The sequence below is a fragment of the Lampris incognitus genome, chromosome 15 (assembly GCF_029633865.1).
Source record: "Lampris incognitus isolate fLamInc1 chromosome 15, fLamInc1.hap2, whole genome shotgun sequence".
Taxonomy (NCBI): Eukaryota; Metazoa; Chordata; class Actinopteri; order Lampriformes; family Lampridae; genus Lampris; species Lampris incognitus.
This window is the reverse complement of record NC_079225.1, coordinates 43,168,263-43,183,993: the sequence shown is the minus strand read 5'-3', so window position 1 is coordinate 43,183,993 and position 15,731 is coordinate 43,168,263. Positions and strand designations below refer to the sequence as shown.

General features: G+C 46.4%; 2 protein-coding genes across 5 annotated transcripts in view; one reads left to right on the top strand and one right to left on the bottom strand.

Annotated features, from left to right (window-relative positions):
- Nucleotides 1-3,680: 3,680 nt before the first annotated feature.
- Nucleotides 3,681-15,015, top strand: nsl1 (NSL1 component of MIS12 kinetochore complex). Of its 2 annotated transcripts, XM_056294681.1 has the most exons (8): nt 3,681-3,894; nt 6,081-6,153; nt 6,566-6,696; nt 10,189-10,243; nt 11,323-11,390; nt 12,435-13,136; nt 13,382-13,515; nt 14,964-15,015. In XM_056294681.1, the coding sequence occupies exons 1-6, from the start codon at nt 3,730-3,732 to the stop codon at nt 12,693-12,695; spliced, it is 753 nt and encodes a 250-aa protein (XP_056150656.1). In that variant the 5' UTR covers nt 3,681-3,729; the 3' UTR covers nt 12,696-13,136; nt 13,382-13,515; nt 14,964-15,015. The 2 variants fall into 2 exon arrangements, with proteins under 2 accessions (XP_056150656.1, XP_056150655.1); XM_056294680.1 differs by lacking the exon at nt 14,964-15,015 and having other exon boundaries at nt 13,382-13,738.
- Nucleotides 13,860-15,731, bottom strand: part of LOC130125188 (beta-taxilin-like) — a 30,672-nt gene continuing 28,800 nt past the window's right edge. For all 3 annotated transcript variants that reach the window (XM_056294679.1, XM_056294676.1, XM_056294678.1), the window contains exon 11: nt 13,860-15,600. In XM_056294679.1, coding sequence (XP_056150654.1) covers nt 14,848-15,600 — 753 coding nt within the window. In that variant the 3' untranslated portion in view covers nt 13,860-14,847. The remainder of the gene's footprint in view (nt 15,601-15,731) is intronic.

Here is a 15,731-nt window from a genome sequence, read left to right as displayed (position 1 = left end):
CAGCTGATTTGGGAAACTAGTCAGTGCAATCTGATGGTGCAGTACATGGGTGGTGTCATGACACAGTTAGGTATTTTACTTTTTGGACCGGGTTTTTCCACCTCTGCCCCCAGGGATGTGTACTCTCCCCTCTGCTCTTCTCCCTCTACACAAATTACTGCACCTCAGGTGACCCGTCAGTTCAATTCCTCAAGTTTGTGGATGACACAGCCATCATTGGCCTTATCCAGGATGGTGACAAGTCTGCATATAGACGGAAGGTTGATCAGCTGGCCCTCTGGTGAGGCCACAACAACCTGGAGCTGAGCACACTCAAAACAGTGGAGATGACAGCGGACTTCAGGAGGAGTCCCCCAACACTGCCCCCTCCCCCCCACCATACTCAACAGCACGGTGTCTGCGACGAAAATGTACATATTTCTGGGTTCCCCAATCTCCCAGGACCTCAGGCGGGCATCCAACATACACACAATCATCAAAAAGGCCCAGCAGAGGAGGTACTTTCTCCTCCAGTTCAAAAAGTTTAACCTACCCCTGGAACTGTTGATTCATAATCCAGTCTGTCCTCTGCACATCCATCACCGTCTGGTTTGGATCGGCCACCAAACAGGACCGGGACAGACTACAATGGACAGTTAGGTCTGCAGAGAAAATCACTGGTGCCAACCTGCCCTCCATTCAGGACTTATACACCTCCAGACTCAGGAAACAGGCAGGCAACATCAGTGCAGACCCATCACACCCTGGTCACAACCTGTTCCAACTCCTCCCCTCTGGTAGGCGCTACAGAGCACTGTACCCCAACACAAGCAGATATAAAAAGTTTTTTCCCACAGGTTGTTATTCAAATGAACACTTCACATTGTCAGTAAATCCAACCATTTAGTATATAGTGTACTGTACAGGTTGTATATAGTGTACTGTACATTATACATGTACTGATATGCTCTGTCATGTACATCTACCTCAGGCATGTATGTAAGTAACCTGCTAACATCTATTCCAGCATCTCTGATATATCCTCTGCACCATTGCACTTTATCGCCTCTCATTTCCCCTGTATAAGTCAAACCTTGTGTATATATCTGAAGATTGTTGGGTTGTTGTGTTGTTATTCTATGTTAAGTACACTGAGAGAGCCACAAAACCAGTCAAATTCCATGTAGTGCAAACCTACATGGCCAATACACATGGTTCTGATTCTAATATCAAGGTTCAAGGTTTTCATTGTCATGAGCATGACAAGACAGCATGGATGCAAGTATTGCAGGCTATGAAATTCTTTGGCCTAGGGCTCTACACACAATGTCTAATAAAATAAAACACATCCATCAAACGGCTTAAAAAAGTGTGAAGTGTTACAAAACCCAATGAACAGATTTTAAAAAGTGTAAGGTGTAACCTAAGTAAGTTTATATATATATATATATATATATATATATATATCCCTCTTACCCTTTTTAGGGTGGTGTGCGTCTATGGCAGATGGCTTGTTGGTTACAGGTACAGCTCCCACTTCTGTCCTTTTCAAAGTGCGCTTCAGCTAAGCACCGAGTCCCCAAGTATACTGAAATGAAATAGAAAAAGATACCCCGTAACAATGTATCTCATGGTAAATGTAAAGAAATCCCCCCCCCATAAGGAGGTCCCACTGCCCAATTCTCTCTTGTAAAATAGCACAAACCTCTGCAGCAGCAGATTTTTTTCAAAGTTGCTCCAAGTTTTGTGGCATTTACAAAATGACTTGAAATTCTTCTTTCAATCCTTAAAAGCACTGGGAAGAGGAGTGCCTTTAGACTCTGAATTACTTGCAAAATATATTGATTACCCCCCCCCCCTTAAAGTTCAAGTTCATTTAAATTGTAGGTTTTTTTCCCACTCTCTTTTCTTGTTTCCTCCTTGTTAAAGTATGCTGCTTGGAATATTGTGAGGTACGTTTACCAATTATGATGCCTGTTTGTTATTTGAAGATGTTTAATAAGGATTTTTTTTAAAAAGCTTTTTTCTTACCTCTTCAAACTCACGGGACAATGTCGGTCAAAAAAGCCGCCGTCCATTCCAAAATAAGTTAAAACCAACCTCGGTTTAAGGGGATAAATGAAGGGGAAACAGTGGGGTTTTTACGGTTCAGCTGGGAAGGCGGTGTCGGAAAAAGGAACTTTGCCGCAGCAACACACGGGCGATTTTGTTTTCCGGGCACCTTTAGGTGTCGGACCACCGTGACCTCACTTCCGCAGAGAGAAAACGTGACGGGAAACGAGCGTGAAACTTGTCTAAACTAAGATAAATTAGCACGGAACGCTGTTATCTATTAGCTTAGAATCCGTTTTGGATTATTTATTAGTCGATTTTATTTTATTCGTGTCATTCTATTTTATCATTCTTTTATATTTCCCCCCACCTTTATATTGGGGTTTGATTTATTTAGTTATGCCATGTTTTCTTCTTTTATCTTGTTTTCTTTTTATCGCTCCACTTTCGCATGACGTGAAACGTATTGCATTGCATTGCACGTTAGTTTACATAATGTCTCTTGATTGTTTGGTTGATGGATCGATCGATCGACTAGTTTCGTGGCAGTGAAACTGCAGAGTGGAAAAGTCGTGTGATAGGCTGTGGACTCTGTTGATCCAGCCTAATCGCACTGCACTGCTGCCTTGTAACTATGATCTTACTCCTGCGCTACTTGTACCATGTAAATAACACGTGTTATGTTGTCTACGTCAGTGGTTCTCAACCTTTTTGGGGTCCTGGACCCCCTGCGTATTTCTGATCTACCCTGAGGACCCCTCCACCTGATCTTGGGAGAGGGGGGTTGCAATTTGATAGAAACAGTAGAAACTGCATTTTAAATTGCATTATAGCATTTATTCACTCTTTGGGGCAAAAATAAGAGCTTTCAGTTGTAACTTAGATATAGTTAACAAGACAGAATTCTTATGCAGTAACTTTCAGATATATGTAACAAAACAGAATATGTATTCAGTAACTTTCAGATATATGTAACAAAACAGAATATGTATTCAGTAACTTTCAGATATATGTAACAAAACAGAATATGTATTCAGTAACTTTCAGATATATGTAACAACAGAATTTTTATGCGGTAACTTTTAACAATGCAAACGGGAGCGAGATCTCTTATTAAAATACAATAAATGACACTTGTGAAACAGATGTAATTAGAGAAAAAAGTCCCGTTACCCTTTATAGTTTAGGTAGATAAAGGTCTCAGTCACATTTGAGTGAAATAATCCTATTTCTATAAATGTCATAGGATCTTTTTTTAAAGATATTTTATTTTCACGGACCCCTTGCAGTTACACCACGGACCACTAGGGGTCCGCGGACCCCCGGTTGAGAACCACTGGTCTACGTCACTAGGAGGGTTAGCAGCTGCACTCGTAGCCAGCAGCGCCTCAGCGTGCAACTCGTGTACATGTGCTTTAGCAATGACACTAAAGCTGAACTGAACGGACTTGAATTGAATCTCAATGAAAAGGAATTAAACTGAAAAAAGTACAGAAAAAAAACCCCCACCCAACACAGCTCCAGCAGCATTTTTGGTTTTTTTAATACTCCGGAACACTAGGTGGCAGCAATTGCGCTTTAAAGCCGGCTGTCCGCCGCTGTTAAACAACGGAGAGACGAAGAAGAATAAGCTCGTTTCCGCTTCCTGTTCAAAACGTAAACAGTTCGGCGCTGGAAACGGAGCCCGGACCCGGCGGCATGTCTTCCGACGAGACGTCCGAAGAGTTCAGGGTGAACGTGATGACGAAAAAAGCGGTCGTCCAACAAACCGCCAAATACCGGGAAGTGTTGGAGAGCGTGTTAGAAGACCAGCCCGGCATCAGCGACGAGAGCAAGCGGGCTTACCTGAAAGAGCTGCAGGCGGTGAGTCTGGGTTGACGGGCCGTGCCCGACCCCTGGTGCTCTCAAGCCCCCGCCGGTAGAATATGAGCGCCGCGTTACCCGCCGTTATGTGACGTCCATGTCCGCCCGTCCGCTGTCCGAGCCGCTCATCCTGCTCTCGGGTCGCGGGGGGACGCGGGGGGGGGGGGGGCTGGCGCTTGAAAAAGCCGCTCTCGTCCGCCTGTCCTTTCTCGACCAATGGCGCAGCAGCAACTACCATTTCTACACTAAGCAGGCAGACCAGACCAAACCAAGCCGGCCTTATTTTTTAAATAAATAAACTCAGTGTATAATAAAGTTACGCGGTCAGGAGGAGCGACTTGTGAGCGCAGGAAATACATTTTGCGTTTCCCCGCACTAATGACCGCTTCTTCTTCTGTTGCGCCAGTAGTTTGGGTGAAGTCCGCCCTCTGCTGGTATAAAGGTTTAATTACACAATATGTGAGCGCCGTAGAAATGAAACACACACTCACCGGCCACTTTATTAGGCACACCTGTCCAACTGCTCGTGAACGCAAATTTCTAATCAGCCAATCACATGGCAGCAACTCAATGCATTTAGGCATGTAGACATGGTCAAGACGATCTGCTGCGGTTCAAACCGAGCATCAGAATGGGGAAGAAAGGTGATTTAAGTGACTTTGAACGTGGCATGGTTGTTGGTGCCAGACGGGCTGGTCTGAGTATTTCAGAAACTGCTGATCTACTGGGATTTTCACGCACAACCATCTCTAGGGTTTGCAGAGAATGGTCCGAAAAAGAGAAAATATCCAGTGAGTGGCAGTTCTGTGGGCGAAAATGCCTTGTTGATGCCAGAGGTCAGAGGAGAATGGCCAGACTGGTTCGAGCTGACAGAAAGGCAACAGTAACTCAAATAACCACTCATTACAACTGAGGTATGCAGAAGAGCATCTCTGAACGCACAACACGTCGAACCTTGAGGCAGATGGGCTACAGCAGCAGAAGACCACACCGGGTGCCACTCCTGTCAGCTAAGAACAGGAAACTGAGGCTACAATTCGCACAGGCTCACCAAAATTGGACAATAGAAGATTGGAAAAACGTTGCCTGGTCTGATGAGTCTCGATTTCTGCCGCGACATTCGGATGGTAGGGTCAGAATTTGGCGTCAACAACATGAAAGCATGGATCCATCCTGCCTTGTATCAACGGTTCAGGCTGGTGGTGGTCGTGTAATGGTGTGGGGGATATTTTCTTGGCACACTTTGGGCCCCTTAGTACCAATTGAGCATCGTGTCAACGCCACAGCCTACCTGAGTATTGTTGCTGACCATGTCCATCCCTTTATGACCACAGTGTTCCCATCTTCTGATGGCTACTTCCAGCAGGATAACGCGCCATGTCATAAAGCTCGAATCATCTCAGACTGGTTTCTTGAACATGACAATGAGTTCACTGTACTCAAATGGCCTCCACAGTCACCAGATCTCAATCCAGTAGAGCACCTTTGGGATGTGGTGGACCGGGAGATTCGCATCATGGATGTGCAGCCGACAAATCTGCAGCAACTGCGTGATGCTATCATGTCAATATGGACCAAACTCTCTGAGGAATGTCTCCAGTACCTTGTTGAATCTATGCCACGAAGGATTAAGGCAGTTCTGAAGGCAAAAGGGGTCCCACCCGGTACTAGCAAGGTGCACCTAATAAAGTGGCCAGTGAGTGTACATTGTCGGTTAATTGGTGAATACATTTTTATTCGGCGAAATTCTTAACGGCAATTAACCGACCAGCGGTTAATCATTAACACCCCTAGCATCTGGTAACGGTCTAAAACGCGTAGATTTTTTCTCTCTCAGTGATTTGAGTGAGACTCGAACTGCGTACGTGGTTTTGTGCATAAATTGACCGAGTCGGTTCGAGTCCCGTCTCAGAAGTAATGGCTTCTAATCCCGGAGGTGACAGGATCACTAACCCCAAATGGAGAGGGGCATCCACCTAGCGAGAAGGTGTTTTCTTCTTTCCATCTGTGCATTCTCATTTCACGAAAAGCCTATTGCATTTTAATATACAAAATGGTGTGCGAGAGAACTCCATTATGTAATTTAGTGGAATTGATGTATTGTTTTTTTTTATGTGTTTATGTTAAGCAATGTGCTAGTTAGGTGTTTGAGTCATGCTTTCCGACAGTCTGTTGCATGTTTGCAGAATTTTGAGGCGTTGGTCCAGGATAATTTGTTGGTGAATGGACAGTCTTGGGAGGAGGCTCCTGATGATGAAGGTGATTTTCTTCCTTACCCTCCATCTCTCCATTTCTCTTGTAAACCTTCATTCCAAAATGTGTCAGTCTAGTCAGGTTTTGCTCATCGGCAAACACCTATCTTATACATAGATCATTAGCATCTTCTGTGTGGAATACATATTGCATTGACTCCAACAAGCAGCACTTATTTGAATGAAATGTTACATTTCTACAATGGTTTGTAGACGACAAGGTCAAAGATGAAATTAGCTGTTGTGTAATTTTAAAGACGTGCACAAATCTGTCTGAATATATGTGTGTGTGTGTGTGTGTGTGTGTGTGTGTGTGTGTATATGTATATATATATATATGTATATATATATATATATATATATATATATATATATATATATATATAACTGCTGTTTCACCTCCAAACAACCAACATTAGATGATTCTGTCCTTGCTCTGGAGTGCCTTCTGGATGACACCATTGTGGAGACCACCAGGAGGCGCCGTCAATGTCCCAGAGAGATTCTGCCGCATTTGGTCCACGCGCTAAAAGCTGAACGCAAACTCATGGTGGGTGTCAGAATCTGAGTCAGAGTTAAAGGCACTTTTTCACCCAGTTGAGTAAATACACAGGGATCTGTCTTGATGGTGATGATGCAGATAACATGACAAGAACTTAAAGCCACTGGAAACCCAAATCCACATAGCCTTCTAACTATGTAATTTGGGATCTTATGTACTTAATAGTAAGCGCCTGAAAAGTATTAGAAATTAATTTCAGTGTAGATTTGAAATATTGTCATTTAAGTTTTTATAAACTTTGCTGATATTGGGTTTGAATTGGGTGTGGTTATGCTTGGATATTTATTTTGAAAATTACACAATTAATTCCGTGAACCAATCATAAAAAGAATCCACATCAGTAGCCCCACTTCTTCTCTACATAGGCTTTTGCAATTAGCTAGCGCTCTCCAGACGGGGCTGCAGCACAGGGAGGCATTAACCCGCCTCCCCAGAGGAGCGAGTCGGGTTCCCGGAAGTGCACAGCAGGGACGTCAGGGCGAGGCGACCCGCCCTGCGAGAGTTTTGTTTGGGACCAAGCCCGGAAAGCACTGGAAGGGGGAACCACCACCCCGCGGTGACGACGGTTTCCGCCGCCGCTCCGTCATGGGGTCTTCAGAAACAGTGCGTCAGCGGCCCAGCTGTGCTCTAAAACCCATTAATTCCAATGCCTTGTCCTTTTGGCGCCCATGTTAACCAGTTACGCTGTTCAGACAGGACACACCAGGCGGCTCACGATCTGCAACGATAGTTTTGCCGTCTGGTAAGTTTACCTAGTGGCGTACCACAAAAGAAGAAGATACGTACTCTGCGTGCACACCTGTGTGTCTAGGCCTTTATTTAACAGTTGGCCTTCGTTTGTTCACATGGAGAAGACATGATGGACAGGTTGATGGACGAGATCAGGCAGGAGTCTCCGTGGACTATGATTGTGGATGATATTGTGATCTGTTGCGACAGTACGGTGAAGGTTGAGAGCCTGGAGAGGTGGAGGTATGCACTGGAGAGAAGAGGAATGAACGTCAGTAGGAGCAAGACGGAATACCTATGCGTGAATGAGAGGGAGGACAGTGGAATGGTCAGGATGCAAGGAGTGGAGGTGACGAAGGTGTATGAGTTTAAATACTTGGGGTCAACTGTCCAAAGTAACAGGGAGTGCAGGAGAGAGGTGAAGAAGAGAGTGCAGGCAGGGTGGAGTGGGTGGAGAAGAGAGTGCAGGCAGGGTGGAGTGGGTGGAGAAGAGTGTCAGGAGTGATTTGTGACAGAAGGGTACCAGCAAGAGTTAAAGGGAAGGTTTACAAGATGGTAGTGAGACCAGCTATGTTGTGTGGTTTGGAGACAGTGGCACTGATGAAAAGACAGGAGGTGGAGCTGGAGGTGGCAGAGATGAAGATGATAAGATTTTCATTGGGAGTGATGAAGAAGGACAGGATTAGGAACGAGTATATTAGAGGGACAGCTCAGGTTGGACAGTTTGGAGACAAAGCAAGAGAGGCAAGATGGAGATGGTTTGGACATGTGTGGAGGAGAGATGCTGGGTATACTGGGAGAAGGATGGTGAATATGGAGCTGCCAGGGAAGAGGAGAAGAGGAAGGCCAAAGAGGAGGTTTATGGATGTGGTGAGGGAGGACATGCAGTTGGCTGGTGTGACAGAGGAAGATACAGAGGACAGGAAAAGATGGAGACGGATGATCCGCTGTGGCGACCCCTAACGGGAGCAGCCGAAAGTATTGGTAGTAGTAATGGCGGTGGTAGTAGTAGTACTAGTAGTAGTATTGAGAATTGAATTAGTTTGTTTTTTTTTTTGGCAACAGCAAAATGACAACTTGTCCTGCTAGAGGTTTTGAAAACTCCACCTATTTTGCTCTGTCCTGCACACTTGGACGAGAGCTGCGCGAGTCGCGTTGTGTCTGAGAGCGGCTTCAGCCCTCGGCGTGCACGATGACGGACGCCGTCCGTGGCGCCGCTGGAGCCGGGGAGAGACACACGCGAGCCCGTTCGGGATCGACGTCCAGAGAGGCTTAGATTGCACACCGCATCTCGGGGCCCCGTGCCGAGGGAGATGTCGGTCACCGTGTGGTCTACCACGCCTTCAGTCTTGAGAAGCGGTCTAAACGGAAAATGAGCTGTTTTAGAACGAGGTTTTCTTATGGTTATGAAAGGTTATTTTCACTCAGACTTTTGTGCATGCTTCATTAGACACTCGACTTTGAAATCAAATGTGTATTTTTACTATTTGCTGCCAAATCTCCAGAGGCTTTTAAGTTCCCCAGCAGATACTGACGCTGTCGAATGGGGGCAGCACAACAAATGCACTGGAATAACGAGACTGTACACATCCCCGCTTATAATTCACGAAGAGTTGTGTCCCCGGTCACGAACCGCTGTTGGAGCCAGAGTGCCCGGACAAAAACAACTATCTTTGGCATCGAGGAAAAGAACTTAACGGGTTGCATGTACGACTGTCTGTCACTTCAAGAGTTTCACTTACACGAATGATTTTGAGGACGTCATCATACGTCTCTGAAATGTTGACTTATGAATCAAATTTTTTTTTGAAATAGTTTTCTAATTTTAAAAAATTCTCTATTTTCATATAGCTGCCTTTTTTTGGGGGGGGGGGGTTATTCCCCCTTTATTCTCCCAAGTTGTATCCAGCCAGTTACCCCACCCTTCCGAGTTGTCCCAGTCGCTGCCCCGCCACATCTTCCGATCCGGGGCAGGGCTGCAGACTACCACATGCCTCCTCCCATACATGTGGAGTCGCCAGCCGCTTTTTTTCACCTGACAGTGAGGAGTTTCACCAGGGGGGGGGCGTAGCGCGTGGGAGGGTCACGCTAGCCGCCCCAGTTCCCCCTCCCCCTCCCCCTCGAACAGGCGCCCTGACCGACCACAGGAGGCGCTAGTGCAGCGACTGGGACACATACCCACATCCGGCTTCCCACCCGCAGACACGGCTCATTGTGTCTGTAGGGACACCCGACCAAGCTGGAGGCAACACGGGGATTCGAACCGGCGATCCCCGTGTTGGTAGGCAACGGAATAGACCGCTATGCTACCCGGGCACCCCCACATAGCTGCCTTTCTAACTTTTAAGTATGGCACAGAGGAAATGACTGAGACCGAGGCTGCTCTCAATGTTCCTTATGAAGTGACGGATGTATCGGTGTGGCTTGTGGCCGCCAGTGAGGAAACGTGGTTTACACAACTTGACAGAAACGTGTTAGAAATGTTCGTCAGCGTTTAGTGTCCGGATTTATCCGTCTGACACTTCACTGAAAACTGCACATTTTTAACCTTTTAATTGGTCCGGAAAACGATGGTGTCCGAGCGGTAGTTTCCCTCGACCCCGCGTGGTTTCACGAACGGAAACCTCGCCAGTTGTCCTGTACAGCCGTGGTCTACTGCCGGCGGCTGTTTGAGTGGTGGGAGTCAGACAGTCTTACTCATTTACATTCCTTCAGATGTGTGTCTGTAAACGCTTCTGTGTTTATTTTCAGGGGCTTTATGAGCAAGCAGCGAAACCACAGGAAGCGGTGAAACACCCTTGTCAAGGTTGTTACCCTTAATATGTTTACACACACACACACACACACACACACACACACAAACAGATCGATCGATGACAACATTTGATCAACACACAGATGCGCCAACACACACTCGCACCAGCACTCATATAGACACACACACTGATGTACAGCTACACTGACTCATTAATACTTGTAGACACACATAAACACTGGCGTTGACACACACACACACACACACACAAGTTTTTTTTTTGTGGATTTTTTCCCCCTTTTTTCTCCCCAACTGTATCTGGCCAGTTACCCCACTCTTCTGGGCCGTCCCGGTCGCTGCTCCACCCCCTCTGCCGACCCGGGGGGAGGGCTGCAGACTACCACATGCCTCCTCCAGTACGTGTGGAGTCGCCAGCCGCTTCTTTTCACCTGACAGTGAGGAGTTTCGCCAGGGGGGACGTAGCGCGTGGGAGGATCATTCTATTCCCCCCAGCACCCCCCCCCTGAACAGGCGCCCCGACTGAACAGAGGAGGCGCTAGTGCAGCGACTAAGACCCATACCCACATCTGGCTTCCCTCCCACAGACATGGCCACCTGTGTCTGAAGGGACGCCCGACCAAACCGCATGTAACACGAGGATTCGAACTGACGATCCCCGTGTTGGTAGGCAACGGAATAGACCGCTGCGCTACCCGGGTGCCCCACACACCCAAATTTAAGGGCAGTTTTTCGTTGTCGTTTTCGCTCTGGTGTCGGTGTGAGGGAAAGATGGTTCCAGAAAAGGAAACCGACTTGTCCAGTGGTCACAGTGACACAATCTCACACGTCTCCCCCTGCTTGGACAACGGCTTTCCCAGTCGGTCAGATTTCAGAAATGGAAGTCAACAAGCCAAACGGCAAGTGGACTCGTGTGTTACGCCGGCTGGTACAGTAGACTGACCGGCCGCTTGTGAGCAGTCGTCTCATCAGCCGAGAGGAGACAAGTTGGCAAAGAGAGAAAGTGCCGAATTCCTCAAGGCATCGACTCGGCAGCTCAAGACGTGTTTGTAATGAGGACTCTGTTCTTTCTTTGTGTGTCTGTTTGTGCGCTCACCCGCGCGTGTGACCAGTGAGCGTCGTGAACAGCGTGTCTGCAGCAGCCCCGGGGATGGTGAAGGAAGCAATCCAAATCATGAAGGTAATGCAAGTACACACACTTCCTCCCCCCTTCTGCAGGTGGGTGTTTTTACTTTGTTGCGCGTCCGGTCGATGCTTTCATCCGGGGTTTCTGAGTGGCTGGTGGGTGTTAAGGTCAGTGCCTTGCTTGAAAACATGTGATTTAAAAAAAAGATAACGGTTTTTACTATTCGTAGGTACCAGATGGGTAGGGTTGGCTGCATAAAACAACACTGCTGTTAGGAGTTCAGATGTTTACAGCAAGAGGAAATGGGTTTGTGGCTGACACGTGTAAGGTTACCTAATTCGGGTTTCACCCCACCCAGGTAGCTCATGTATGGTAAAACTAACACCACACGCTTTTTTTTTTTTTTTCAAATTGCGGTAGACCAATTTGTGGCACACATTGGGTTTGCATAATATAATTTACATATCCCGTAATTCGCAGCATTCTGCGATAAACGAGAGGTGTTGACACTCGCGTTTCTTAGAGAAATGGAGAGACGGCTTTGTTTTCCTCTTCCAGTGCGGGAAGATGGCTGCGTGAATTCACGTTTAAAGTGGCCTCACCCGCTACCGGTGTGGGAAGATGGCGGCGCGAACTTATGTTCGCGGCGGCCTCATCCGGTACTGTCCACGCGGTGTCTTTGTCCACGTTTTGTATTTTCGTTTGATGGCTGGGAGAGCTTGGTCTGCTGCGTCCGGTGGGCCCAGGGACCACGGCCCTGCCTGGAGCGGCGCCCGAGGAGGAAACGCCAAGGGCGGGGTGACAGGATGCGGAAGCGGGGCAGGCTAAGCTAGCGGCTAGCCCATGCGGACCGGCAGTTCCGACAGTCATCCTGGCGTTCGCTCTCTTGGACAGTGAATCTTTTTTTGATATGTTGGATGTGTGTGTTCTTGTGGTTTGGATATGTGTGTTTGTCTTTGTGTTGCACTGCTGTGGGCTGGGGGAAACGACATGTCGTTTCCTTTCATGTGCGCGGGTGCACAGAATGAAATGACAAATAAATGTTCCTGATCCCCGGTGGACGTGTTAATATGGATGTGCATCTTTTTCTCTGGACAGTCCATCCACGCCATACAGAAGCAAGCTGAAGGCATCCGTCAGGTCCTCAACACGGGACCCAAGCAAGGCTGCTCTCTGGACATGTACAGGGAAGCGCTTGGATGCGACAGCCTGTTGAACGCTCCGCTGCCTCCCTCGAATGCGGCCAGCAGGAGCAAGGGGTCGATCAAGACCGTTGTAGAGGAAGAGGAAACTGGAAACTGCTACGTGCCGGCCAGTGAGCAAACAAACCGCCCTGCTGTTATTGCTGAACATCAGTAGGAGGAAGACGAAGGCCAGTGTTTTTCGGGTTTGATTTGTGAAAGTCACTTCGCTCTTTGTAATACCTGTTGACAAAGTTGCTTTTATTTCTTTTCTTTTTTTTTTCTTTCCTGGATTTGTCACAATATATTTAGGTAACGTGTGCAATTCTGTGTCCGGATTAAATCAAATAAGAATTCAAGTATTTTAGGTGGCCTGGTTAGTGCTTTGTCCCTAATTGTGAGAGAAAATAAGTATGTGGTGAAAAGGGTTGCGCTTTATCAGAGTCATTTCAACTTCTTGATCCCTCTCCCTCTCTCATCTTCCTGTATTTGTCTGTTTATATTTGTCTGCAATGTGTCTGGTCCTGCGTGTCTGTTCTGGTCTTCAGTAGTCTGCTCGAGAAGTGGTGAACCGGGGATCATTTTACAATCCAGTGGCGTCTGTGCTGCTCTCCAAGTGGTAATGTAGAGTAACTACACTACCGCAGCAGCAGTTGCACATTAACTGCACTGTGGGAATCGGTTCAAGATATTTTGGATGTCTGTTCATAAGCTTGTTTTTTGTGAGCGAGTCGCTGACTTGTTTTCATGATTACATTTAGGCAACCAGTCAACCCTGACTTGGTAAACCGCAGCTGCCGTTAACGCTCGTTTTATCAGTCAAATCCACATTTTTGATGGTTTCTGTCCTCCGATTGCCTTTAGGTCTCATGACAACCGACACACTTGGAATTGAAACCCAAGAAATCATGTTCACAACTGCTGAAAGGTGGACGTTTTATTCACATTTAGGACACGATGTTCCCGGTCATATCTGGGCGGCCGCAGAACACGAATAGGTGAGACTAATAAAGAGCAAACGGTAGCCTACCTAATTCAGAGTTCAGAAGTTTAGCTTTCAACCACGTGTCCTGCTAAGTGGCTTTATTCATTTCAACATGGCAGCTTTGGAACAAGCAGATTTATATATAGCGTACAGGCTTAATCAGGAATTTTGACATTGGACCGTCAAGAGTCGTTTTCCAGTTACGTGGGCAACATAGAAGGAGAAGGCTAATAATGGCAGTAAAGTTGAACACTCGGGAGAAAGTGAATGTCGGGTGTCTTTCTGCCTTGGTTGTAGACCTGTAAATCCCCTCTGGTGCAATAGTTTAAAAATAATGACAAAATGCAAACTGAAAAGTATGTCCAAAAACGGTTTTATTTGAGCTACATCATTGTAGTTTCGGGCAGAAAAGAGTTTCCATGCAGCCTATGGGTATATGTAGGTGATATTTCCTATGGGTATATGTAGGTGATATTTCCTATGGGTATATGTAGGTGATATTTCCTATGGGTATATGTAGGTGATATTTCCTATAGGTATATGTAGGTGATATTTCCTATGGGTATATGTAGGTGATATTTCCTATGGGTACATGTAGGTGATATTTCCTATGGGTATATGTAGGTGATATTTCCTATGGGTATATGTAGGTGATATTTCCTATGGGTATATGTAGGTGATATTTCCTATGGGTACATGTAGGTGATATTTCCTATGGGTATATGTAGGTGATATTTCCTATGGGTACATGTAGGTGATATTTCCTATGGGTACATGTAGGTGATATTTCCTATGGGTACATGTAGGTGATATTTCCTATGAGTACATGTAGGTGATATTTCCTATGGGTACATGTAGGTGATATTTCCTATGGGTATATGTAGGTGATATTTCCTATGGGTACATGTAGGTGATATTTCCTATGGGTATATGTAGGTGATATTTCCTATGAGTACATGTAGGTGATATTTCCTATGGGTACATGCAGGTGATATTTCCTATGGGTACATGTTGGTAATATCCCTAAACAAGGCAAAGCATTTAGTGTGTGGCCCTTTTGTTATGTCCGGCTACAAAGATAATTATGATTACTCTACTCAATCAGCCACAAGTAGGGCATTTGACTTCAGACAGGACTTCCTGGTAATTGCAATCATTTAAGATGTATTTGCCCTTTAGGAACTAAAGCAGTTGCACCAATGGTAACAAACCAAACCTTTAAACAACAAGGTGGAATTTCAAGCGCACCCGCACGCACACACTACGTCCAAAAATCAAAACCTCTGCACACATGAATCCTCACCCTCTCCATCCCAACACAAAACACATTCACACACCTTGAAGTTTAACTAGTCTTCTTGATGTTCTTCTTTGTCAACTGTTCCTTGGAGGTATCGGTTGGTGGCTGTGGGTTTGAGGCTTCAGGAGACGTGCTGCTTGTGTTTTCCTTTGACTCAACAGGGGTTGAAAAGGAAGCTGGATCAGAATTTTGCTGTGGGGCCTCTAGCAGTGTTAAAGACTGTGTCGCCTCACAGACCTGAGTTGGTGCCCCCTCAGCTTGGTTGTGGACCTGCTCTGCTTTAACTTGTTCTGAAGGAACTGGTTTTGCAGATATTTGATCTACAACTGGTTTTTCCTCGACCTGCTCAGGAGCTGATATCTCTCTGGGCTCCTTATTGAGCTGGGTCTGCTGTGTGAATTGGACCAATGCTGAGCTCAAAACGTCCTCTTCCGGGTCCAAATTATTGCCGTCATCATCAGAGTCGGCAGACGAGCTCAGCAGAGCGGCAGCAAACTCCTGAAGCCTGGCCTGTTCAGCTTTCAGACGGGCCATGTTCTCAGTCAGGACTTGGTCCTCTTCCAGGAGCTCTGCTGAAGCTGTGGGGGGAGATTTGGGAGTATCCTCTAGAACGGTGGGTTCATCTTGGGATGGAGTTTCAGTAGCGGGAAGCTTGGATGACAAGCCAGAGTTGACATAGCGAACTTCCTTGATCTTTTCATAGAGGCATTTTCGCTCGTCCTGCAGAGCACGGCACAACGTCTCCAACTTTTGAATCTTCAACACAAACAAATCAAACTCTTTCCCTTTCTCTGATCTCTGCAAGAGAGAGAGAATAAGTGTGAATGGACATGAGACACCCACATACTCACTCTGACTGACTTGACCTTTCCCCTACCTATCTACACAATGGTGACATAATGCAATATAAATTGTCTTCGCCCGTCACT